Genomic DNA, 26,657 nt, shown 5'->3' with positions numbered 1-26,657 from the left:
TTTGCCGCCTTAAATGGCAATATTACAGCTTCTGTTTAAGCCCAAAAGAGTTCAAATCGGGTCATAGACGGCTGAGATATTGGTGTGACAATTCTTCATTAGTAGTCTGAAAATATGTCTCATATTCGTATTTCACAGATATCTCTGAAACCGAATTTCCAATTGCAGAAAAAAATGAATGGGTCCAATGACAAAAACATAGCTTTCGTTTAAAGATAAAATCGCACAAATCGGTCCAAGGACGACTGAGATCTTGATGGGACATATTTTACCAATGTGTGAAGTTGATACGTCTAATGCTTTATGTTCGTATTTCAGAGATATCTCCGGAACCCAATGTCTAATTGCAAAAACAAAATACAATGGGTTCAATGGCAAAGTCATAGCTTTCGTTTAAAGATAAAATCATGCAAATTGGTTTACAGACGGCTGAGATATTCATGTGACATTATTTTGTTAGTTTTCTGAAAATGCACTTCATGTTCGTATTTCTCACATATCTCTGGAACCAAATGTCCGAATGCAAAAAAAATTGAACTCGTACAATGACAAAATCATAGCTTTCGTTTAGTGTTAAAATCGTGCAAATCGGTCCACGGACGGCTGAGATCTTGATGTGAGATTTTTGTAACGCACACACATACGCACACACGCACACACACACACGCACACACACACATACATACATGTGCTCAGTTCGTCGAGCTGAGTTGATTGGTATATACGACTTGGGTCTCCGAGCCTCGGATAAAAAGTCGGTTTTTCAAGCGATCTTTATACCCTTCTTAGGGTGTAAGAAGGGTAAAAAAGGAAAAACTTATCTTTATAGTTTCCTACAACTCGAACTGCATGTATCAGGATCACTTCAGTCTTTCTACTCTTACACGAATCCAAGCACAAATCACACTTCTGTATAAAAAAATACTAGATCCACTAACGCGCACTTTACCTTTATTATTCACATTTCAACCATTTGTAATACGGTTTTAACATCCGAAAAAAGTGACGGGAGCAAAGTGGAGGAAATAATCGCGTCAACTCGCGAGCGCGGCACACTTCGATCCAATTATCATCTTGAAACTGTTTTCGAAAAAAATCGTAAATTATTTGAATTCAAAATGTATTCGGATCAAATTACAATCGAGTTCCAATCGGGCACAATGAGCTGTAACCGAATCTGATTCCAAATTGATCCTAAACAATTTTTTATCAAAGCTTAAGCTAAGTCAATTATTCTCGAATCGAGATTTTACAAAATTCTAATAAAATCTTAATCAACGTTGGGAAATGTTCCAATTTCAAGTGGATACTGGATCCAAATTGAATTCCCCCAGAATTTGATTCCGAATCAAATATAAATTGGTTATGAATCGAGTTTCCTATATAACCGAGTCAATGTCGAATCTGATTCCAGTTACAATTGAATTCAATTCTATGTTAAGTCTGACCACGACAAACTGAATCGTGATCCAATTTATATCTTTGAATCCGAATGGTCGGTACTTTCTTGTGAAAGCACCCATTTTTCTGGAGATAATGGAAAAAACATTGTTACGATTGTGGATTTACAAACCGTAATTTCTGTTTCGATTAGTATCCTTATTTAAAAATTTAATGAGTTCATGTGATCGGGTGTCTATTATAGAATCCGAAAATGATGTTCAATTGTTTAAAAATGTTTTGTATGAAAAATGAATAGGGAATTCTTTTTTATGTGTGTGAAATACCAGCGTCTATACATGTTATTGAAAGTTGTTGAGCTTTGCTTTAGATTGATGACACTGTTACAAGTACCCAGTATGTAGTGCCACCATTCTGGATGCCAATTAATCCAAAATCTACTACCCACTGTTTTTATTTGATAACCATTACTTCCAACTATGCATATCACCGCACTAGTTGCACTTGATGGATACGATGAGCATATTGAATGATAGATAGAGTAAGTGGAGGTACGTGTCATTCGCAATAATGTTGCGATTTATACGTGAACCTTAGACGATCACACAAGTGAGTAACTTGAGACAGCATTCCGTCATCGAGACTAATCCTATTCAGTACGGAGAAAAAGGTAAAAAAAAAACTTAGTCAAGGTTGTGATTACTACCATAAAAATAACATGAGTATTCAGAACAAGATATAGATATCTTTAGTTGAAAAAAGGTTCTTTCTGTTTTCTTTTCGTTTAGTTTAAACTAAAAAAAATCGATTGATGAACATATTTGAAACATGCAAATAATCGCATAATTTATTTAAACTTATGAACTATTTGCAAAATACGCAATAGATGTAGTCTATTATTTCATGACTTTGTGTGGTCCTAATTTGCAAGAGCATCCGAATATTTTTAGTTATCCGATTGTAGCTTAGATTGATTAATTGTAGAGTAAGGTGAGACAAGAGTAATCATTTTATTTTCAAATAAATGTAGGATTGTTTTCAAAATAATCTATCATTCGATTGCATTCCTGCTAGTCAATTGCATAATTACCGTCATCCGTTGTTGGTAAAATTAAATTGCAGTTTTCTGGGTCTCCGGTCGATTACATCCGAAAAAAAATGCGATTGCATTACTACCCGCTAATGCTACTGCTGCTGTAGCGCTGCTAACTAGCGAACGAATCAATTTCCTTCGGCGAAGCCCCAAACAATGATGACGATCTGGCGATTTCATCGCAGATAACCTGTGGCGCACAAAAGATGCCGATGATGGATGGTGAAAATAATTCAATCTCCGCGTGAAGCGGAAAATGCTAACGTAACGTAAACTACGCGCCGGCTGGGCTCGGGAAATGAGATCTGTCCGGTGTTTGTGCTGAGTTTGTAGTCGACATGGTTTTATTCAGTTACTATGAAGTTCAATTCTAGCTTAGTATTCAAACACGTGATGTTTGCCGGTACTCTACCACGCCGTAACCACAATACTGGAGCGTTGCTAATAGTTGTATGGAGAAGTCATTGAATTAGTTGCTACTGCTAAACTACTAATACAACAGTGCTGGAGTGACGAACTGTTGTTGAAGGGAACCATCGTTGCGTATCGCGCGGCTACAAAAGGAGGCAGCGAATTTACTCAATTATGAATCTATGACCGAATCAAGGACGTTGATTTCCTGATGTTTTTCAGGTAGATAATTTATTATCATTCACTTGAAGACAAACAATGACAATCTTTCGCATTATTTCAATCATAATTTGAAAAAAATTTAATTCATTTTAGAGTGATAGGTACCATAAACTCACATTGCAGTTGATAAACAGAAGAAATGAAGTTTGGAATAAATTTGAAGAGAAACGAGTAAAACAAGTCAATGATCGCTAGGGCTGTGAAGTATTGATACAGAAAACACGCAATTTAGTCATTCATCTGATTGTGATCACGCTAATTAAAAAATAGCCGTAAAGCATATCCGTGTTATATTTCAGAATTTCGTATACGATAATTCGACGCATTTTCATCAAATTGAAAATAAATCGAAACAAAATGTATACATGAAATAAACTGTAGGGCTTTAGTTGACATCCTGGTATTCTGCGGTGTGTTGAAGGAAAAGTGACTGGAATATAACGTGGACGCGCTTTAATTAAATAGATATAGACGTTTGAGTAGCCTTGGCGATGCTTTTGAAAGCTCGAACGGTTGATTAATATTAATAAGAAAATGAAACTCAATTGAAATGCATTTGCTGCACTCGAAACGAAGATGTCGAAAGGGGAAGAAGTGTGTTAAACTGAATGTGGAAACTGGTGAAATGTGAAGAAAACGCCAACGTAGATGGAACTCAAAATACAAACAGTGACATGGAGTGAAGTAAGAAGTACATTCGTCTTCCTACCTTGGTGCTTCGAACCGCGAAACTCATCGAAAAAAGACAGAAAATTCTTACAGCGATAATCATCGATTACACGGCTAAATGAGGCACCATTCGCTGAGGATAACACAAAAAAGGCTGTTACTTTGGGGCTAGGTTGATGGCGCTTCCCCTAAGTGGCAGATGATCATCGGTGCATGAAGATAGCGAAAGTGAAAGGACTGAGTATGACTTATTATGGGCTGCTAAATTAGGATTTTCGATGAAGTAATGAACTACTGCAGGAAGTACTCGATACAGTGCGGCACATGACATGATAATTTGCTGTTTGCTTCTAGCGTCGTATTCGGTCCGATCCTGCAGGGAACAAATCCCGAATGACCAGATCTTCGTAGTTCACCAGTACAATAAAAATGGGAAATTAGTAAACTTCAATGGAGTTAGGCTTCAACGTCGGATGAGCAAAGAAAAATATAGACAGCCGACAGTGGGTAAATGCTGAACTTCAAAGTTATATCCAGGTAGGCCAAATTTGAATCCTTGTTCAGGATGCCTCAGGGCGTTGATGGCATTGCGCTGATCTCCGGAGTATGTTTTGAAGCTGCTTGAGGCCAATTTAAAATTTTCATTCATCCACATTTCAACCGCCCTTCAATCGGTCGAATTGAAATCTCTGTGCGAAGAATTTCTGATAATAGGAGCTAATTAATGCGCCAACTTGGCGTGAGAGTAATAATTACTCATTTTTTTGAGAACGCTGGATAAACAGCAATAGAAGATGTAAAATATTCTGAAAACAGTTTTCGTAAGATCCTGTTTAAACAGGTAAGTTGGTGGATTTGACCGATGCATTATAGAAGGTGGATACCCCTATAGCTGAACTTGCCAAAATTCTTGAGATTAGGAAACAGAGAATGACATTTTTCCTTCCGCGTCGGATGGGTCATGTACGCCCAATGTTTTAAATTGGCTGTGTTAAAATCACAAGAGAGAACTAGGACACCACTTTATTCAGCAAAGTTGTTCATCAGGAAAAATATCGCAGGTCAAGTGTGATTGTACACTGAAGACCCAGATATCCGAAACCTTCGGAAAATTTGATTTCGCTCCTGAGAGCATTCAAATGATCTGAAATATTTGAATCCTATATCCAATTGTTTGATAATTTTGAACACTCAATCAAGTTTAGTTATCTTAAACGTCAAGCCAGTGACCAATATTCAGGAATACGAGATGTTCAAGGTTCTCCAAAACGTTCTCGAGTTCAGCCAACGTTATCTATCATATCAGGTATTCCAAAACGTTGTAAGATTCAGCTAGACCTGTGCGATGGTTCCCGGTTCCCGGTTCCCGGCGTGGATTAAAAAATCAATGGCTGAAAAATCAATTTTAACGATGATTTTTGGATTCACGCGGTTTTGATTCACACGGTAAGAATCGCCCGTGTGAACTTTTTTCAAAAGTTGTTTCCAATTCAGGATTTTGAAACACTCCAGTCGTAGTGCTCTGACTCCTGCAATATGGTAGAACCCACTAATGACAGCCCCAAGTTTACTTTGCACTTCGCGTTCTTGTATACAGACTGGGGCACGATGACCAACCAAATTGAATAGTTTTCCTGGAATTTGGTAAATATGCCAATTAAAAGCTCTGGAGAAATTTTCTGGAGGAAACTAGATTTTTTTGTATCGTCGTCCTATGAGAATTTCTTCAGAAATTCATATACATCGAGGTTACGTTATATCGATATTACTGGATGTATTCTTTCTAAAATCCATTGAGGTTCTTTTAGGAAAATTCCTTTAGTTAAAACATACATTGTTTCTGCAGGAATTTATTCGGAAATTTATTCAAGAATGAACTATTTTCCGATGGAATTCCTGAAAGAATTTTCTAAATGACTTTCCAAGAGAATTCCTGGAGTAATGTCGGAAAGAGTTTATGAAGGCATTTCCCGCAAAATTTTTGGAGACATTCCCGGAAGAACTTTGGGAATAATTTCCGAAGAAAAATCAGTAGGAACCTTTCAAGAAAATTTCGAAGAAATCCCCACAGAAATTATCAAAGGAATTCCCAACAGAATTTCCGAATGCATCCCAAAAGCAATTTTAGAAGGAATTTTCAAATAGTTTTCCGAAGAAACTTCTAAAGGAATTTGTGAAGAGATCCCGATAAAAATGGTGAAGGAATTCCTGAGGGAAATGTCCAAGAATTTCTCCCTAAAGTTACCTTTACCTATACCTATGATGGTCGTACACTCCGTGTTGTCCGGAGCAAATCCGAATGTAACGTCCTCTTCCAGGTTCTCTACAGGTTCTTTTGCTGGTCTTTCTTCCGGCATACGCACTACATGTCCAGCCCACTGTAATCTACCGTATTTTATCAGCCTGTACACTTGGTACAACTCGTGATTCATTCATTCGTCTGCGCCATTTACCATTTTCCACCACGCCATATTGAGTAGTATTGAGCGCAGTATTATCGAGAATTCGATAATCTGCATCTTTTAACGTTCATGATTCATGGCCGTACAGGGCGATTGGACGAATCAACGATGTGTACAGAGCTAGTCTTGTGAGTGACTATAGGTAGCTTCTTAAAATTACCAAAGCATTAACTGGAGGAACTTTCAAAGGATTACCCGGAGACATTCTCTATAAATTGTTTAAAGTAGCATTGAAAGAAGTCTTATGCAAATTTCAGGACAAATTGTCAAGGATTTTTTTAAGGAACCCCTAGAGGAATTTAAAAAAAATCTGGTGGAATTTCTAAAAGAATCTTCCGAATGAATTCGTTAATTAATTTACGAAGAAATTTCTAAGCAAATTTCCAAAGCTGAGAGAAATTCCCGAAGTAGTCCGTAAATGAATTTCTGAAGAAGTTTTTAGAGATTTTTTGGAGGAATTCTGAAACAATTTTCGAAAGAGCTCCTAAAACCTTTTCCGTAGATACTTCAAAACGAATTTACGAAGGATTTGTAGAAGGTATAAACGAATTTCTGAACGAATTCTTGGCGCAATGTCCAAAATAATTATCGAGGAAATCTAATATTGTTGGAAATTTTTCCGGGAGTTACTATGTTAAATCCTTCGGATATGCCTTCAGGAACTTGTTCGGGAATTTTCAATGAAATTTCGTTCTAGAGTTTTGCAAGGAATTCCAAAAGAGTTCTTAAAAAAAAATCTGAAGAGATTTCCGTGAGAATATCTCAACGATTTTTTTCAAGGTTTTCCTTAATACATTCCTGAAGGAATGCGTGTAGGAAATTTCGAACTAATTCCTTGGGTAAAATTTAAGGAATACCTGAAAAATTTTCCGAAAAGCTATCTGGAATTCGTTTCCGGAGCAGTTGTTGTAGAACTCCTTGAGGCGATTTCCGAAGTTCTTGGACGTATCTCTGAAGGAATTTCCGGAAGAAATTCCAAAGGAATTGTTGGACGAATCTAAGAATTACTACAGAAATACCAGTAGGAATTACCTCTGATATTCTATTATGAATTTCTTCATAAATTCCTTTGAGAATTCCTCCGGAAATTGCTTCAAAAATTCCTTCATGGATTCCTCTGAAAATTCCTTTAGGAATTATTTTGAGAAGTCTTTTAGAAATAACTTCAAACATTCTTTAAGTAGTTGCAACAGGAATTATTTTCTTTTAACAATGCATTCGAAAATTCATTCGGAAATTCATGCAGAAAACCCTCCAGGAATTGCTTCAAAAACTCATTTGAGAACTCCTCTATACATTTTCTTCCTTAAAGAAATCCTTCGGATATTTCTCCAGGGATTTCTTTAAAAGTTTTTTCGAAAAGCCTCCGAAGTTCCTTCGTAGATTTATAAAAAAATTCCTACGGAATAACTTCCTGGAAATCCTTAGAAAATTAATAAAAGAATGAAATATTTCCGATTGACGAATTATTTATTGACGAATTTTCGAAAGAATAAAAAATAAATAAATCAAACACTAAAAAACTCCAAAGGTATTACTGAAAGAATTTCAGAAAGAACCCATGGATACATTTTCGAAGGAATTCCTTCAGGAAGTTGTGGAAGAATTCCCGGATAATGTTTTAAAGGAAAACATTTATGATCTATCATAAGACGAGTTTGTGGGCCCTCCTTAGCCGTGCGGTAAGACGCGCGGCTACAAAGCAAGACCATGCTGAGGGTGGCTGGGTTCGATTCCCGGTGCCGGTCTAGGCAATTTTCGGATTGGAAATTGTCTCGACTTCCGTGGGCATAAAAGTATCATCGTCTGGCCTCATGATATACGAATGCAAAAATGGTAACCTGACTTAGAAACCTCGCAGTTAATAACTGTGGAAGTGCTTAATGAACACTAAGCTGCGAGGCGGCTCTGTCCCAGTGGGGGGATGTAATGCCAATAAGAAGAAGATAAGACGAGTTTAGTACGTTTCCAATTAAGTTCAGCACGTTGTATTGATTTACTGACACGTATTTCGTCCTCAAGTGTAAGGCCATGAGTCGAGTCGATTACGAGAAACTAATCGTACTCGACTCAAGTTAATTGATTTTTTTTATTGCGATTAGTCATCGTCGTGGCAAAATTTTACCCAAAATCGTCGACGGCGGCGCACATCTCTAGGTTCAGCCCACGTTATCTACAAGATCTACCAAAAGCTTTCAATTAAGGGGCTGTCCATAAACCACGTAGACCGAAATTTCACCTTTTTAAACCCTCCCCCCCCCGTCCCACCTAGTAGACTTTTACGAAACCCCTCCACCCTCCCCTAGTCTACGTAGACTTTTCGAAATTTTACAAAACATCATATGTGATTGGAAAAAATATGGAAATCAACCACGTTTCAAGCAATTCAGCTACTCAAATCCATTTCCATGTTACAATAAAACTCGAATTTCAAACATAACTAAATCAAACTGAACAAAATCCAACAAAACAAAAATCATTTTGAAAGGAAATCAAATTTAATCTTCTGTCCATAGCTCCAGAAATCAAATTTCAAAGCCAAGTAATTTAATTTCTGTTGCATTCGATCCCTCCTAGAGGTGTGCGCCACCATCGTCGACACTTTTGCATCGGCGCGCCACTGCTTAAAATCTGTCACGCATCTGTCCTATAATTCTGAACGTTGGTTCAAATTTGTGAAAACCGAAGAATTTTCAGAATTTAAAATTACGAGAATGTCAAGTCTACATTCCAATAAGTTCGAGTTAAAATTAAGAGAGTGTCAAGTCTACATTCCAATAAGTTATGCGTGGAAATTTCGTGAAAATTTCTCAATTGATAGCCTTGAAAGCTTCCAGATAATACTCCAAATAACTCTCCGTGATAATTCCGATGCTTTTCTTGAAAATGTCATGCAATATTCCGCTGAATAATCATCTGTTGAAATCCCAAGAATATTTTTCTAAATTCCAAAAGTTTCCCCGTTAAAAAAAACGAGTATTTCTCCGATATAATGTAGAATTATTTGCCGAGGTAATTTTGAGTTTAATCGCACATTCCGATATATTTTCTGTGGAAATTTAGAATGGTTTTCTACTAGGGGAAACCGTCAAATGTTGAACGGCTAATTTTATCGTCTATTGTATTATAAGAAATGCACGTGCGTTCAACAATAGGCGAAGAAATTAGCCGTTCAACATTTGGCAAATTATCCTGTATTTTTTAAATTCATCTCGCAATTTTTTTTTCTTTCAAAGAATTTTCTGAATAATATTCGGTTAACATTATGGAGAACTTTTAGTTAATTTGTTTGCAAATTTCTCGTAAAAAATTCGAATAAATTTTCATGAAAATTACAAAGGCTTTTTTACAAAAACTGCAAACAATTTTTTGTTGTGGAAACTCAAACAGTTTTTGGTGGGGAATTCAAATAATTTCTCTTAGAAGTTTTGATCAATTTATTTAGAAATTCCGAAGATTTTAATTTACGAAATTTACGAAGTATTTTTCACGGGAATTTCGAAGAATTTTCCTTATATGTCTAAAGAATTCCTCGCAAATTCAAATTCCGATGAATTTCCGAAATTAAGAAAAATTTTCCGGGGACTCCGGGGATGGATATTCTGAAGGTTTTCTCATGGAAATTTCGGAGAATCCCCTTTACAAGTTCCAAAGAACATCTTTTGTGCATTCCAAAGACTTTTTCTTGGATATTCCAAAATGCTTCCTTTGTAAATTCCAAAAAAATCCGTTGAAGTACAACATTATTTAATTTCCATAGTTTCCAAAGATGTGCCTGCCGACAATAAAAAAAATCTAGTAGAATCTGCAATAAAATCCAAGTGAAGATTTTGAAATTTTTTCGAAAGTTTTTATAGAATACTTTGGAGAATTTTCCTGCTCAGCACAGAAGAATTTCCTGGTGAAATCCATGATTTTTACTTCAGTGAAATTCATTACATTTTTATGGAAAAAAAGAGAAAATCCTAAAAAATCAAACGAATGAACTTCGCACAAAGCTGCTGTATAAATCGTTTCAAAAAAATAAAAAGTCTACGTAGTCTTTTGATAAACCCCCCCGTCCCCCTTCGTAGACTATCGTAGACTTTTTCGAAACCCCTCCCTCCCCCCCTTCAAGAGTCTACGTGGTTTATGGACAGCCCCTAATAGCTCAGGAAATGCTAATAGAATACTGAGTTGAAAAGCAGGCCAAGTTCCAGTTGGAATGTAGAGCCATTGAAGGTTTATTATGGGATCCTCAGACTGGCGATCCTCAGAAGAAGATATTAGCAGACTCAAAGCAAAACAAATATAGATGGTCATCGAAGAAACATGGAAGTGAGTCGCAAAATTAAAATTGGTCTAATAGTTATATTTTAATAGATGCTTAATACTACCTGATTAAGGAATTATTATATTTGTTACTATACAAGTACGAATAGAAGTTGAGATTAGGCTATATGCAAAGTGCACCCAGTCTGAGGGTCGCCATAATAAACTCATTGTATTCGAACATTGCCATGCCCGTCCACAAGAGGATAACGGACAGATCAAACAAAACCTGCGACATGGTGCAGTGTTATACTTGCCGATCACAGGCGCATTTCTCGTGCGTCGGAGCCACTAAAGCGATCAACAATTCGAATTGGAGCTGTGACAAAAGCAGCAACGAACTGCAAGTCCCGAAGCTAACGAAAAGGAGTTCAAGCAAGAAAGGGAGTTCGAAATCTAAGAGCGAAGGAGGATCGGCCCAACCTCCTCTATCACAGAGGGGACAGCAGGTCTGCGTAAGTTAGAAGCCGAGCAACGTGCTATGGAAATTGTTTTATAGGAGGAGATGATCATTCGAGAAAAACGTCTCGAAATGGAGCGTGTCCTTCAGGAAAAGCGCGCCAATTGAATGAGGAAGGGGGAATCTTGGGTGGCAGCTAGAAGAAAAAGCTAGATTTGCTAGCGAGCGTAAGAAGATGCACGAGCGGTTCCAAGGTGTGAAGAAAGCCATTGCGAAGAGCATTTCCGAAAAAAACAGGGCAGGTGCTATAGGAGGCAAGAAGCTAGAGAAAGGTAACGAATTATCGTTCGATAATAAGGTCTGTGGCGGAAGCAACCGGATCAAGATAAAGCTGGAGCGAAATCCAAACCATCTGGCTCGATGGTAAAATAAGAAGAGGAAGAAGCACTTGAGAAAAAAGATAGCCCAGAATACCATGGAGGCCAAAATCTTCTGCTGGATTCCCAAAGACCGCGAGCTTTTCGGAAGAATCGTGTGGAATACAATGATGTATGGGCCTGGGGAAAATTTATCATGATGACAAGATTGGCTACAATGGCAGACGGTGAAAATATTCCAGGAACAATTGGCAGCTTGCCGTATCGAAAAACCTGCTTGTATACAAGGGCGAGGCATGGAAGTGGCCAATGTTCATAAGTTGCTTTGAATACTAACAGTGAAATAGTTGTGCGATCATTTGAAGGCGGCTAAACTAGCGGATCACCTTAAACATGCTTGTCCAGGAATCCATTGGGTCCGTTTCAAATGGGGCAAGATAGGAACTCCTTTGATAATATTCATCGATTTTATGAACGACATCGTAGCAGATGCATCCGAAGTATCAGAGTTCTTAACACTATTTTTGATTGATACTCGTGAACCATCACACTGTGGAAAAGTCAAAGCAAAACGAAAGAAGTATATGAACATTCACCATTCATCTTATGGTCTACCGGCACTTCCACCCCCCATTAAAGGAAAAACCCCTGTTTCGTCTGTGAAAGGTCGGATAACAAACTACCCTTCTGCGTCGATTTCATGAAGCTCGGTATTACGAACAGCAACAGACTAAAGGTCGTGGAACAACTCAAGCTCTGTGTCTTTTGTTTGAACAACACGGGAAAAGTCGTGGTGCACTCTGAATGGATTTCAAGGTGGCCATCACCCTCTATTTCTATTGCATCATGCTAAATGATCCGTGCAGATCATGGACATTAGGTGCAGCGCGCATGGTGCACTGAATCGCGGTGTGATTTTTCGGATGGTTCCCGTAACTTTATATTTCGGGGATATTTTGGCATTCTTGGATGAAGGAGCCGTAGCTAGAGAGTTGGATTCCCAAGGTCTCACGGAGCCGCTAATAGTGGCGACGTGAAGAGATTCGAAACTACGTCCAAAAGAGTCAACCTTATGAATTCTGCGCGTGAATCGGATGAAAAGTTGCCGTTAAAAGTCGTTCACACTGTAGCCGAACTGAAACTACCGAAACAGAGTCTTCAATGAGAAAAGCTAACTTGCCAGTACACACATCCGAAAAAGCGAGCTACGGGATCGAAGAACGAAGATTCATCCTCGGACTGGATAACCTGAATGTATTTGCTCCACTCGAATCACGAGTTGGATCACCTGGCGAGCCGATCGGTGTGAAATCCAAGCTAGGGTGAACGATTTACGGCCCGCAATCGAGCGAAACCGTAGTATCAGAAGTATGAGTCAACTTCCACTCGCTGGATACAATGAGCAACCAGGAGCTACACGACGCCATGCGTTCTCAGTTTCTGTTAAGCGATCCCACAGTAATTTCTTCGGTAGAATCAAAGGAAGATACGCAGGCTCGAAATATCATGCTGACAACAACAAAACGAGTTGGAGACCTACCCAATGACCATCTCACGGTTGAAAGCGTTAGAGAGGAAGCTGGAGGGAGCTCTGGAGCTCCGTTCAAAGGTCAATCAGCTGATTGCTGAGTACCTAATAAAATGCTATGCGCATAAGGAAATCGTCGACGAACTGGCAGATATGGGGGGAATGTGGGGCGCGAGAGCATTCGTCAATGGGGTGACACTAAACTCGGAGCTCTTAACCGGCCCTGATCAGCCTTTGCAGTATGTAATCAGCAAGTTTCGAGAAAGATGCGTGGCGTTTGAATGGGAACATTTAGGAGAGGCACGAATGGCAGACAGATAGTTCCAAACCTTTCTCTTCCGACGAGATCCATCCAGCTCTCCTGAAACATATGTGATGGAGGTCAGAACATTCGGGGCAACGTGTTCTCCATACTCTGCTCAATTCATAAAAAAAAACTTGAATGCGGGGCAGTTTGAGCAAGAATTACCGGAAGCATCAGCACTCAACAGCAATAATCAACAAACACTATGTAGATGATTAAAGTGTAGATACCGTAGGCCATCAAGAAAGCTGTCGATGTGAATTTGATCCATTCTCGTGGAGAGGTTCACATCAGAAGTTGGATGTCCAATTCCACAAATCCCCTGGAAGCGATGGGAGAACAGCCGGTAACTTCTACTGTACACTTTCATCAAGACAAGGAAACGTTGACAGAACGTGTCCTTGGAATAGTCTGGAATCCAGAGGATGATGTTCTTTCCTTCTCCACAGCGACACGTTCTGAATATCATTCAATGCTCCACGGAGATGGTGTATCTTCGAAAAGGTTCGCTTTGAGCTTAGTAATGTCAATGTTTGACCCCCTTGGGCTATTATCATCATTCATTCAATTATGTATTAAATTAGGCAATATAGGGCCCCTTATTTAGGGCAAAATATGAAGGCAGCAAGGCTGGCAGTAGCGTATCTGATACTAGCAGGAATTTAATAAGCTTCTATAAGGATTTGGTTTTTAAGACATACCAAACGGTATTCCCCGCAGATCTTGAATCTTATTCATAAGGGTCTCTAGCTTCGATCAGAAAATTTTCAAGCATATTCTAATAGAATACTAAGTTACTAAATTATAATTTACTAAAGTTATAAATTACTAAATACTAAGCCATAGAAGAAGAAGAAGAAGAAGAAAACCGTTTGCTGTAAATGACCTTCTGGCTTGTGATTGGATTTCATTTACAATTATGGAATAACTAGCTTTATGTACCCGGCCTTGCTCGGAATTGCCAGTTTGATTCGCAGTTTTTTTTTTCACAATCGGAAAATGAATAAACCAATTGGTCAACAGGATAATTGCGTTATCTTATCGATACTTCATCATTTGATCAAAAGAAGGCAGATTTCATTTGAAAACATTGACTGATTTTGGAAAAGGGAGCGAATCCATAATCGCCATATTCCGGGCAAACGTCTATTTCTAAAGAAGGACAAACATCCACCGATGCCTTATTCCGAGCAAACGTCTATTTTTAAAGAAGGGATCACATTCACCATCCAGAAGGAAACACATTAATCATTGCTTTTCACTGGGCAAACCATGATTTCGATAAATGGTTGAATTGATCGATAACTAAACAATACAATAATGGGTTCAGAAGTTAGGCTGGAGCACACACACAAACATACAAACATTGAGTTTTATATATCTCGGCAACTTATTCAAAACGACGTATGTGATTTTGTAAACAAAGATGCATACGTCGATTTGTCAAATATGATGACACTCCCACGCAAACCAATACAACGAACATGTAGCCGAAACCTCCCCCTACCTGTATGTGGCGATAGTTTGCGTGGGAGTGCTATCAGATTGCAGAAATCAACGTTTAAATTTTTGTTTACAAAATCACATACGTCACATACGTTGAATAAGTATCCGAGATATATAGATAGCTAATAGCTATATGTATCCGGCTTTGCTAGGGACTGAAAAGTAAATTATAGAATTAAAATGTCCAATGCTGTAGCACGAAACCCACAGAGGTAGATCTACCGCTCATAGAATTGAACCTTTGTATCAATATATTTTTATATCTTTGTTTGGCCCTACCTTTTCAATAAACATCTTCCAAAATAGAGAATAAGTGTACCAAATCTGGTTGGAATTTATCCTGGGAGTTACACTGAATTGCTCATTTTTAAAGACAACCCTTCCCCCCATAACTTTCCCTTTTCCAAAATGACCCTCCCACCTTCTTTGTTATCTTCTCCTTAGAATAGAAAATGTGTGCACCAAATTTGGCTGAAATTGGTCCTGGGAGTTGGGTGTTACACTGAATTGCTCTTTTTCTAAAGACAACCCTTCCCTTACCCTCCCTTTTCCCAATGATCATCCCACCCTTTGTTATTTTCTCCTTAGGATAGAGAATGTGTGTACCAAATTTGGATGAAAGCGGTCCAGGGGTTCAAAAGAAACACTGAATTGCCTGTTTTCTGAACAATACCCTCCCCCAGACCCCTCCCTCTTTCCCAAATTACACTTCCATGTGATCGACTTCTCTTAGTGAATACGTGTACAATATTTGGTTGATATGGGTACTGGAAGTTGGGAGTAACACTGAATTGCTCGTTTTATAAAGACAACCCCTCCCCCCCATACCCTCCCTCTTTTTACAATGACCGCCCCACCCCCTTTGTTATATTTTCTTTAGGGTAGAAAATGTGTGTATCAAATTTGGTTGAAATCGGTGCAGGGGTTCAGAATTTACTCTAAATTACCCGTTTTCTGAACAATACCCTCCCTCCAGACCCCTCCCCTTTCCCAAAATCTCTCATATGATTGTTTCCTTATAGTGAATATGTGTACAAAATTTGGTTGAAATCGGTCCTGGGAGATGAAAGTTACACATAATTGTTCGTTTTCTAAACAAAACCCCTCCCCCCTTCCTAAATGACCCTCCCACCCCCTTTGTTAACTTCCCCTGAGGATAGAGAACGTGTGTACCAAATTTGGGTGGATTCGGCCTAGTGGTTCAGAAGTAGTTAGCGAACATACATACATAGATTGGTTTTTATATATATAGATGCAGTCGGTTCAAATTTAACTAACATATCCAGAGGTGAACCAGCCAAGGACTGAAAGCCTCTTCAATAAAGAAGAAAAAAATAATTAACTAACAATAGCCTTGAATTTCTCTTGGTACAGTTATTTTAGTCGGCGCGGATTTGCCTTTCGGATATTTATTTATTTATTTTATTTCGTCAACCAACGTAGACTAGTACATATACATATACATGTTTGTTTTTGTAATGCTATAGTATAATTAAATAATAGGTTTTTTTTAGTAAAGTGATGTATAATTTGATTTTGAATTTATATTGCTGAATTTGTAATGTTTGTTATTAAAAACTGTCTAATGTTATGCCGAGACATTGTTAAGTCAATAGTTTCGCAGTGGGCTGTTTACATCATTCGGTTGAGAGGTCAAAATTTGGCGTAATTTGTTCGGCAGTGGTTGGCTAAAAATAATGTTCTATGTCGAAGTTGCCGAGAAGGTATGTAAAAATTTGATTTTGATAAAAATTCAGTTGAATCAACACGTTGAGAAACTATATCGTTAACAAATGAAACCGTTGCCAATTCTCGACGCTCTTTCAATGTTTGTATGTTTGTAAGCATACAACGTGCTTCATAAGATGGAAGAGGAAATGACGTACAACCTAATTTACGAAGAGCGTATAATAGAAATTGTTTTGTACTGACTCTATTCTTTCTTCATGTGTGGTTGTATAAGGCGACCATACAATGCTACAATATTCCAGTATAGATCGTACATATGAAATATATAGTGTTTTGATTGTGTAGGGATCCTGAAAGTTGAAGCAAAAACGCTTGATAAAGCCTAGCATATTATTAGCTTTGTGGATGATTGTGTTATAGTGATCAACAAGAGTTAGTTTCGAATCTAAAATCACTCCTAAATCCCTAACTCTTTCGTGTCTTTCTACTTTTCTTTCTAGTTCCCTAATACAATTTGTGTATTTGGTGTTATTCTTTTTCTGCTGAATGATATTATGTTGCATTTCTTAACATTCAGTTGCAATAGGCTTTTTCTGCACCATGTATAGAACATGTGTATTTCATTCTGGAATATGATTATGTCGTCTTCATTTTTTATTTCCATAAATAGCTTTATGTCATCGGCATAAATTAAAATCTTTATATTTTTGAGAATGAAGGTAATGACATTTACATATAATATAAATAAAAGAGGGCAAGATGAGAGCCTTGTGGAACTCCTGAAGTGACTTGAATGGGATTGGATTTCTTTCCGTTAAATTTTATTATTTGTTGCCGGTCTGTGAGATAAGATTCAAGCCATCTAAGGAGTCCTGGCTCAATTCCAATTTTTTGCAATTTGAAGAGTAACATTGGAATGTCAATACGATCAAACGCCTTGCTAAAGTCAGTGTATAGAGCTTCCACGTAGTTACCATTATCCATTGCATTAAGAGAATAGTCAATGAATTCTATTAAATTTGTAGCGGTAGAGCGACCTTTGCCATGCTGCTTATTCGTAATTCTGTTTTTAAGTTGAGAAAATAATTTTCATTGATAATGGATTCAAAAAGTTTGGGAATGCAAGAGATAATGGCTATTCCACGGTAATTACGAATGTCAGATTTTTGCCTGATTTGAAGATAGGCACAAGATAGGAGCTTTTCCATACCCTGGGAAAATTTCCGGATTCCAATGACAATCTGAAGAGCCAAAACAAAGGTGCAGTCAGCTCTTTAGCCAGACTCTTCATAAATATCGGTGGAATACCATCAGGACCAGGGCCTTTAGATGCATCTAAATTTTTCGTTTAGAATATCGTTCACCATGATCTGATTAACACCGATATCCCTAGCGAATTCTGGGATAGGCGCAAAAAAATCTAGGTCGCGATCTTGTTCCGAAAAGGTGGTGTATATTTCTTGGAAGAAATCTCCAAAAAGATTACAGATATCTTCCGAGCAATTACCGACGCGTTCGTCTAAATACATGGTTGACGGAAAATTGTCTGATTTTAATTTTGATTTTACGTAATTGAAGAAGTTCTTTGGACATGACTTTATTTCGTTTTCTGTTTTCGTGTTGTGTTCTTCAAATGCTACATCAATTGCTAATTTTAATTGATCGCAGATGTTCAAATATTTTTCCAAATTTTCATTCGTCTTGTCTAGCTTGTAAGTTTTATGTAATTTTTGTTTGCGATTCTTTAAATTTTTTATTTGCCTATTGTACCAAATTGGATATTTTGAATTTCCGCTCCGTCGTTTTCTTCTTTTTGGGACCTCGTCAATAATAATATCAAAATAATGTTATAAACATCAACGGAAGATTCTATATTACCTTCATTCTCTAAAATTTGCTTCCAGTTGAATCTACTTAGCTTATGTCTTATGCTGTCATAGTTTGCTTTATGGTATTCAAGGACTTCTTCAAAGTCACAGTCGCTGGGTTTTTTATATTCATGAACGAACACAGAGTATTCGATTGCCGTGTGGAATGTTTCGTTTTTCCATAAGGGATTCAATGATTTAGTCACACAGAAATCTTCTTGAATATTGGTTAGTAGGAGATCAAGGTAACAGTTCTGTTGATTTTTAATGTGATTGATTTGGTTAAGTCCTAGGCTAGCAGTTCTGTCAAATATAAACATAAGTGTTTCATTTCCCCAGCGACTGGAAGTAGAATTTGTTCGTTCTCTGAATCCGGAATAAAGTCAACGGTGCGTTGGTTAAAGTCTCCGTAAATATGTACTTTGGAAGTCCCGATAAAATTTCTTCTGCAGTTTTTAAAAAACTTTCATAAGATGTTGTTTGCGCATGTTCCGGTGGGAAATACACAGAGGAGAAAACATGGGTTTCTCCTGCAATGTTAGATTTCACCCAAACATACTCAAAGTTCTTATATTTTTTTGTAGTTATTATTTCTGAATCAAAATTGCTACAGATTGCGATTAGAACTCCACCGCAAGACTTTTTTTTATTCTAAGAAATCGCGATCGTCCCTGAATATGTTAAAGCTGCTTCCAAAAAATTCTTCACTATTCACGCTTTCATCCCAGCTGGTTTCAGTTGCCAAAATAACCGAGAAGGACGAGCTTAAGATGTTATTATGAATTTCATACATTTTAGCTGGGCTTTTCATGCGATTGAAATTTTGACAGTAAATCAAGACTATTGTCACCCCATACCATTAACACTGAATGATCTTGTACCTTAAACACTTTGTTCCACTCTAACAGTATATCATTTCTCCTTTCAGATAATTTATACACGCCGTAAAAAATGTCCGACCCGGACACCCTCTGGCTGGAGGAACTGCTGGTGGACGTCCAGCTGGAGCAGTTCCTGCCACGGATACGAGACGAACTGCAAATAACCCGACTGGCACACTTCGACTATGTCCACGTGGACGATCTGGAAAAGATCGGACTGGGCAAACCCGGCATCCGGCGCTTGATGGAAGCGGTGAAAAAACGTAAAGCGCAACAGTGGCGACGGAACATCCTCTCGAAACTGATCGGTGGAGGAAAGCAGCAACCTCAGAAAAAGACTGCCGTTGCAAGGGAGTCCGAAGAGCCATCGGCTCTAGCGTTGACTTGTTTGATCCACGAAAAAGATGTAACCATGTCAATTAAATTAGGGGACGGATCATTTGGAGTTGTTCGACGAGGCGAATGGAACGCCCCTGGCGGGCAGATCGTTCCGGTGGCTGTGAAGATTTTGAAAGCTGACACTCTGGCACAACCCGGTGTGATAGAAGATTTTTTCAAGGAGGTTCAAGCGATGCATGCCTTGAATCATCCGAATTTAGTTAGATTGCATGGTGTGGTGCTATCGCAGCCAATGATGATGGTCACTGAACTGGCATCAAATGGTTCCCTCCTGGATACACTGCGTAAGCAGTGTAAGAATACATCGCTGACGACCATTTGGAACTGGTCCGTTCAGGTTGCCACCGGGATGGCGTATTTGGAGAGTAAGAGATTTTTGCACAGGGATTTGGCTTGTAGAAACGTGTTATTGGCATCGGGGAATAAAATTAAGATCGGAGATTTCGGGTTGATGCGAGCGCTTCCACAGCAGGAGGATTGTTACGTGATGACCGAGCATAAGAAAGTTCCCTTTCCTTGGTGCGCTCCGGAGTCGTTGCGGTACCGGCAGTTCAGTCATGCATCCGATACTTGGATGTTCGCGGTGACGCTGTGGGAGATGTTCACTTTCGGGGAAGACCCCTGGGTAGGGCTGAATGGATCGCAGATACTGCGAAAGATTGATCGCGAGGGCGAGCGGTTGCATCATCCAGATGCATGTCCACCGGATGTGTACCAGCTGATGTTACAGTGTTGGGATAAAACACCGGCGGAGCGACCGACGTTTGCTGCTATTAAGTAAGTCATTGATGATTCGCATTTATTTCTATTCACATCTTAAAAACTATGTGTTATGCTTTTTCAGGGAGTTCCTATCTGGCACGAGTCCTTCGATATATCGGGCAGTGATGAATTACAAGGCTGAAAGTCGATTGACTGTGGAACAAGGCGATTCCATATGTGTAATCGATGATCGGCCAGAGTTGCAGTTCGTGAAAGGTCAAAATCAGCGCACTTTTGAAATTGGAATCTTTCCTCGGTAAGTGATAGATTAGACAGAATTAAATTTAAAGTCAATTACGATTTCGATTGCATACCAGGCGTAGTTGATCTTGTATACCAATTGATATGAACTTCAGAATAACTTAGAGAGTTTAGGACATCTGCATTAAACTAATTTGAACTGCACGTAATACAGAATGACTAAAAATACTTGTATGGCCATGCTGGGTTGATTTTGGTTACTTAGATTATTTTAATAACTTAGTATTTAAACTTATATAAACATGCAATCATGCAAATATGCAAGTAACTTCAGCGCCGTTAAAGCGATGAACCTTTTCTTACTTTATGACTAAATAATCTTGAAATTTTTCCAATCAAACAACGAACGCCAGTAATCAATCAATTTCAGAGGTCAAGAACTACAGATGCTTTACGAATAAAAAAAAATCTTCTGATTTTGTCGTCCAGTGTTTTTATTAGAAATAACCCTAGTTTTTTGTTTTAGGAATGTAGCCATTGATTCGTCCAAGCACCGTGGTGGATCGGGAACCATCAGTCGTCCGCTACATGACTCATTCCGTCACACAGCCCATGGGGCTGCCTTTGGGGCATGCTGGGGTAACCCCAGCACGCTTGAAATGAACGAAGAAGTGAAACTGCGAGGTAATTTCTGATGATCACAATAATATTCTTCAAACATTAAAATTCATATCTTACTTACCAGGCAAGAATAACACCTTGAATACTGATCGTCGAGGAAAATGTATCTCAGAGCAGTACGCCAAGGAACGTAAAAGCAACGCCCAGAAACAGTTTTCCTACAACAAACTTGTCAACGAAAATCATCACAAACTCAACCAGCAGAAGCAACAACAATTGGTTAAGGATAGCAAAAATCGGCCCTTGCGGCCCCCTCAACCGCACAATCTTCCTCAAGGATCAGCCGAAGGTGTTCTTATTGACCTATCATCGCCGGGCGATGACTCTGGTTCTGTCGCTAGTCCACCGGTTTCGATGGGATCACACAACCGCCAGTTTACTAGCATTTTGGATGAACCTATCGATGTACCGACGGAGGGTGATCAACAGCAAGATCTAAACCACCATACTCAACATCATCACGTGGTCGGTCAAGTGCTCGACGAAGAACATCCTATCCGGCTGCAACCCCCACCGTATCAAATGCCTCCAAAGTATACCAATACTATGACATTGGATGGAGTAAGCCCTGAGCCGGATCCATTCGACACAAGATCAGCATTTACCATGGAAAGTCCATCCAATCAAATCGTACCCAACGTAACATCGGATTACGAGAGTGGTCCCTCCAGTATCGTAAGCGCTAGGGATTTGATGTCTTCCATCAAGAGGCAACAAACTTTGGAGGGTGCAGATCATAACATACCGTCGACATCCGCTGCCGTCTATGGCAATGTGAATAGAGGAGCTATATCGAAGATTGATTCAAATTACGGCAAAGTTACTGATTTAGAACAACTGTCCAGTTCTATGATTGCCAACATGAATTCCTCTGGGCCAAACACATCCGGAAGTTCGTATGGAAGTGCTCAAGGATTAAGCGATTCTCTAGATGTTAACTTGAGTAGCCTTACATTGGACAGCACCGATCCAAGTGTGTTAAATTTGACTCCTAAAAAGCTTGATAAAGCTTTTCTAGCAGAATTAGAAAAGGATATCTACAAAAATGATACTAACAGCGTGAACCATTCACAAGCTTACGTTGCCAAATCGAACTCTAAGGATGGATCAGTGAATCACATAACCAACCTGATGAGTTCGTTCTCCAAGTACGAAAGCAGCGCTTCTATTTACGCCAACAGCGGAAACGACATGGGCGCCGGTGCAAGCAAGAACTTGAACGCAAACTTGTATCAAATTTATGCGAACAACTCAGCCGTCGCCGCATCCGAAAGCTTCCAACGAAGAAACTACGAAAGCACGCAAAGCATGCTCTCACCGAAGAAACAAAATAACGAGCAGTCAGCTGACACCACCAGCGTGGTAACTCAAATGTGGATGGAACGCAATGGTGCCACCTCGTTAAGCAACACTGAACTTACTTATGGAAATCTACCCGCTCAGTCTACCCAGAAAACTCATAATTTCGTGGCGGTTTCCAACCGGCCCCTGTCACGAATCCAGAACGACACCCGATTATATGGCTCCAGTCCGAATGTCAATTCTATCAACCTAATTGCTCAACAGCTACAACAGCAGTCCTCCGCTGTTCCTCAACCAGCTCCAGTGCCGACTGTTTACAATAGTGCATTCAATGGCAACGACGTTTATTCGACTATTGGAAGCGATATCTACGACATAGTTGCAGCCACTCCTGCATCTTACTACGAACGGGTGCCTCCTCAACAGCAACAACATCATCAGCAACAGATCTACAACAACGTCAGTCAATTGCAGCAGCAACAACCTGCGATTTACGATGAGGTATCCTGCGATGATCTACTGAAGCCGATCCGGGCAGCCCCGGCGGCACCGCTGTCCGCTCAACAGATCCAGAGGCGACTGGGTCGGTTAGCTCAACAGGAGCAACAGGTGGCGGCTTTGATGGCCGAACTGGGTGAGGAAGGTAATGAGCAGGAAGCTAGGGACGCACTGACGGCCGTTAACTGGGATCACACGTTGGCGGTGCGGCACTTCAAGATTGAACAGCTGTGTCGGTAAGTGGATTTCAATAATCTATTTTTTTCTTGATTGGTGCCCTTGGTACCCCTTTAGACTTTTGCATTCCTGTGTTCCTGTCCATTAATCAAGAGTTTCATGATGTGAAGATAGTCCTTGGTAGAAATCTCGATTTTCACCTAGCATTTGGAAATGTTGTTCGAAGTGCTCAAACCAGCGCACAGTAGCGGGCCCTCATACAAATCCCAGACAAAACCTGAGATTGCGTTCAAAACTTCACCACAGAGTAATTTTGAAACGTTGAATTCATTTTGAGGTTAAAATTGTTATCCGACATACTTTATGTTATCCAAGGGCTTCCGCAAGCCCAAGCCCTAGGATCTAGAACAAAGACAGCGTCCTCATTCTAACATTGCACCAGTCAATTTCCCGCTTTGGCGCAGCTATGCGCAATTCACCATACTAACCATCGGAAAGTAGACAAAAAAATAGATTTTAATATATAATACCAGATCTTTTCGAATCTTTCCCAAAAAAGTTTAACCAAATTTCAGGAGACACTTTACGGAATGAACTTCAACAAGACACCAAAAATTAAACTTACAAGCTACAATCAAAAAATGTTGGAACTAGCTCATTCAATATATATGTCAAATTAAAAAAAATATATATTATGGGCTTCACGAAAATCACGAAAAAAAAATATTTCAGCTGGTCAGTTGGGTCGGTCAGTAGGGGGCTGTCCATAAACCACGTAGACTCTTGAGGGCGTGTTTCGAAAAAGTCTACGTTAGTCTACGAAGGGGTGTTTCGAAAAAGTCTACGTTAGTCTACGATGGAGGATGGGGGGTATACCAAAAGTCCACGTAGACTTTTTTTTAATAACAATTTATGCAGCAGCTTTGTGGGAAGTTCACATGTTTGATTTTTAAGGTTTTTTTTGGTGAACTACGGCTTAAAACTATCATTGATTTCACCTGGAAAATCTTCTAAGTTGAGCAGGAAAATTCTCCGAAGTGTTCTATAAAAACCTTGATTTTTTTTTATTTCCGCTCTGAATTTATTGCAAATTCTACTAGAATATCTTTTGATTTTCGGCAGGAACTTCTATGGAAATGACAGGTGATTCTTGAGAATTTTCACGGGAAATTATGTCGTACTTCAACGGAAAAATCTTTGGAATTTACAAAGGAAGCATTTTTGAATATCAAAGAAAAGGTCATTTGAATTTACATTCTTTAAAACTTGTAAGGAATTCTCCGAAATTTTCATGAGGAACCCTTCAGAATTTCAACTGGAGTTTTCATAGGAAGTCCCTGGGAAACTTTTCTTAATTTCGGTAATTCTTCGGAATTTTCGCGAGGAATTCTTTAGACATATGAGCGTTTCGGAATGTCCATGAAAAATTATTAGAAAATTTACAGCAATTTATTTGGGAGTTCGAATACAAATTCTTTTTTCCACCATTTTCCACCAAAAACTCTTTGAGTTTCCACAAATAAAATATTTGCAATTTTTGTAAGAAAGTTTTTATAAATTTATTCGAAATTTTTACGAGAAATTTACCAAAATTCCAACTGAAAATTCTTCATAATTTCCATCGAAAATTATTCGGAAATTTCTTTAGAATGTGGAAATCGCTCCAAATTTGAAACAGATATTTAAAAATATCGTAGGAAACCATTCTAAAATTCCACGGGAAATATTTCAAACTGTTCGTTTAAACTTAAAATTACCTCTTAAAATAAATTTAAATTTTCAACCTTTTGGATTTTAGAAGGAAATTCTTGGGCAACGGATGAATATTGCATGGAATTTTTAAGAAAAGCATCAAAATTTTTAGTTCTGAAAGTTCTGAAAATTGTTCGGTTTCCTACACATTTGAACTGGCGTGGGGAATTATAGTTCAGATGCGTTACAGATTTGAGGCAATGGCGCCTATAGGAAAGTGTTGGCGGCGGTGGCGCACACCTCTATGAGGAATCGAGTGCAACAGAAATTAAATTGGTTTTGAGATTCGGTTTCAGGAGCTATGTACAATTAAATTTTATTACGTTGTAAATTGATTTTTGTTTTGTTGGAGTTTGTTCAGTTTAATTTTGTTATGTTAAAATGTGAAACAAACTAAAATGGATTTAAATAGCTGAATTGCTTAAAACGTGTTTGATCTTCATATTTTTAAAATCGCATGTGATATTTTGTAAAATTTAAAAAAGTCTACGTAGACTTCAAGGGGGGGGGGAGGTGTTTCGGAAAAGTCTACGAAAGTCTACTAGGGGGGGGGGGGTTGAAAATGTGAAATTTCGGTCTACGTGGTTTGTGGACAGCCCCTAGCTGATCAGTCGCGTCTTTCACATGCATCGTTGCATTTATCTTTGTCAGCTTAAGCGTTGTGAGGTATCGTAGTGGAGGCGAATGTCCCTTGTTAATGCGGCTTCCTCTTTGACGCTGAAGGAGAAAAACCATTGCAGTTTATTATTTTTTCAAGCAGTTTTATCAGTTGACTGGCAGGGTCTACATAATTAGATAAGTATTTGGAGGAAAATACATAAAAAACCTTCGAGAATTACAAGATAGTATGGGGGACAGCAATACCACCAACGAGCTGGGAACCGGCTTCATAGTGCTGGGTAAGATGCGCCAAAGCGTGATTGAGTGGCAGCCAATCAACGCAAGGATGTGCAAGCTGAGGATTAAAGGCCGTTTCTTTCAACATGCACTGCCCACACGAAGGGAGACCCGACGACGAGAAAGAAGCGTTCTACGCACAGCTGGAGCAGACATACGATGGATGCCCACTGCGGGACGTCAAAATCGTCATCGGTGACATGAACGCACAGGCAGGAAGGGAGGAAATGTATAGACCGGTCATCGGACCGGATAGTCTGCACACCGTATCGAATGACAACGGCCAACGATGCATAAACTTCGCAGCCTCTCGCGGAATGGTAGTCCGAAGCACCTACTTTCCCCGCAAAAATATCCACAAGGTCACATGGAGATCACCTAACCAAGAAACGGAAAACCAAATCGACCACATTCTAATAGACGGTAAATTCTTCTCCGACATCACGAACGCCCGCACCTACCGCAGTGCGAATATTGAATCCGATCACTACCTCGTTGCAGTATGCCTGCGCTCAAAACTCTCGACGGTGTACAACACGCGTCGAAGTCGGACGCCGCGGCTTAATATTGGGCGGCTACAAGACGCTAGACTAGTCCAAGAATACGCACAGCAGCTGGAAGTGGCACTCCCAACGGAAGAGCAGCTAGGCTCAGCGTCTCTTGAAGATGGCTGGAGAGATATTCGATCCGCCATTGCACTTGGCACGGTGCCCCCGGATCAGAGAAACGACTGGTATGACGGTGAATGTGAGCAGTTAGTGGAAGAGAAGAATGCAGCATGGGCGAGATTGCTGCAACACCGCACGAGGGCGAACGAGGCACGATACAAACGGGCGCGGAACAGACAAAACTCGATTTTCCGGCGG

At 39.3% G+C, this 26,657-nt stretch overlaps 1 protein-coding gene across 4 annotated transcripts in view; it reads left to right on the top strand.

Moving 5' to 3' along the window:
- LOC134225697 (activated Cdc42 kinase Ack) overlaps positions 1 to 26,657 on the top strand; it is an 88,278-nt gene that overhangs the window by 49,736 nt on the left and 11,885 nt on the right. For all 4 annotated transcript variants that reach the window (XM_062705988.1, XM_062705991.1, XM_062705989.1 and 1 more), the window contains exons 3-6: positions 19,170 to 20,298; positions 20,366 to 20,539; positions 21,011 to 21,168; positions 21,230 to 23,201. In XM_062705988.1, coding sequence (XP_062561972.1) covers positions 19,193 to 20,298; positions 20,366 to 20,539; positions 21,011 to 21,168; positions 21,230 to 23,201 — 3,410 coding nt within the window. In that variant the 5' untranslated portion in view covers positions 19,170 to 19,192. The remainder of the gene's footprint in view (positions 1 to 19,169; positions 20,299 to 20,365; positions 20,540 to 21,010; positions 21,169 to 21,229; positions 23,202 to 26,657) is intronic.

Source organism: Armigeres subalbatus, chromosome 3 (genome assembly GCF_024139115.2).
Source record: "Armigeres subalbatus isolate Guangzhou_Male chromosome 3, GZ_Asu_2, whole genome shotgun sequence".
NCBI lineage: Eukaryota > Metazoa > Arthropoda > Insecta > Diptera > Culicidae > Armigeres > Armigeres subalbatus.
Note: the sequence above shows the minus strand (reverse complement) of the source record. Positions and strands in the feature narration are given on the sequence as shown.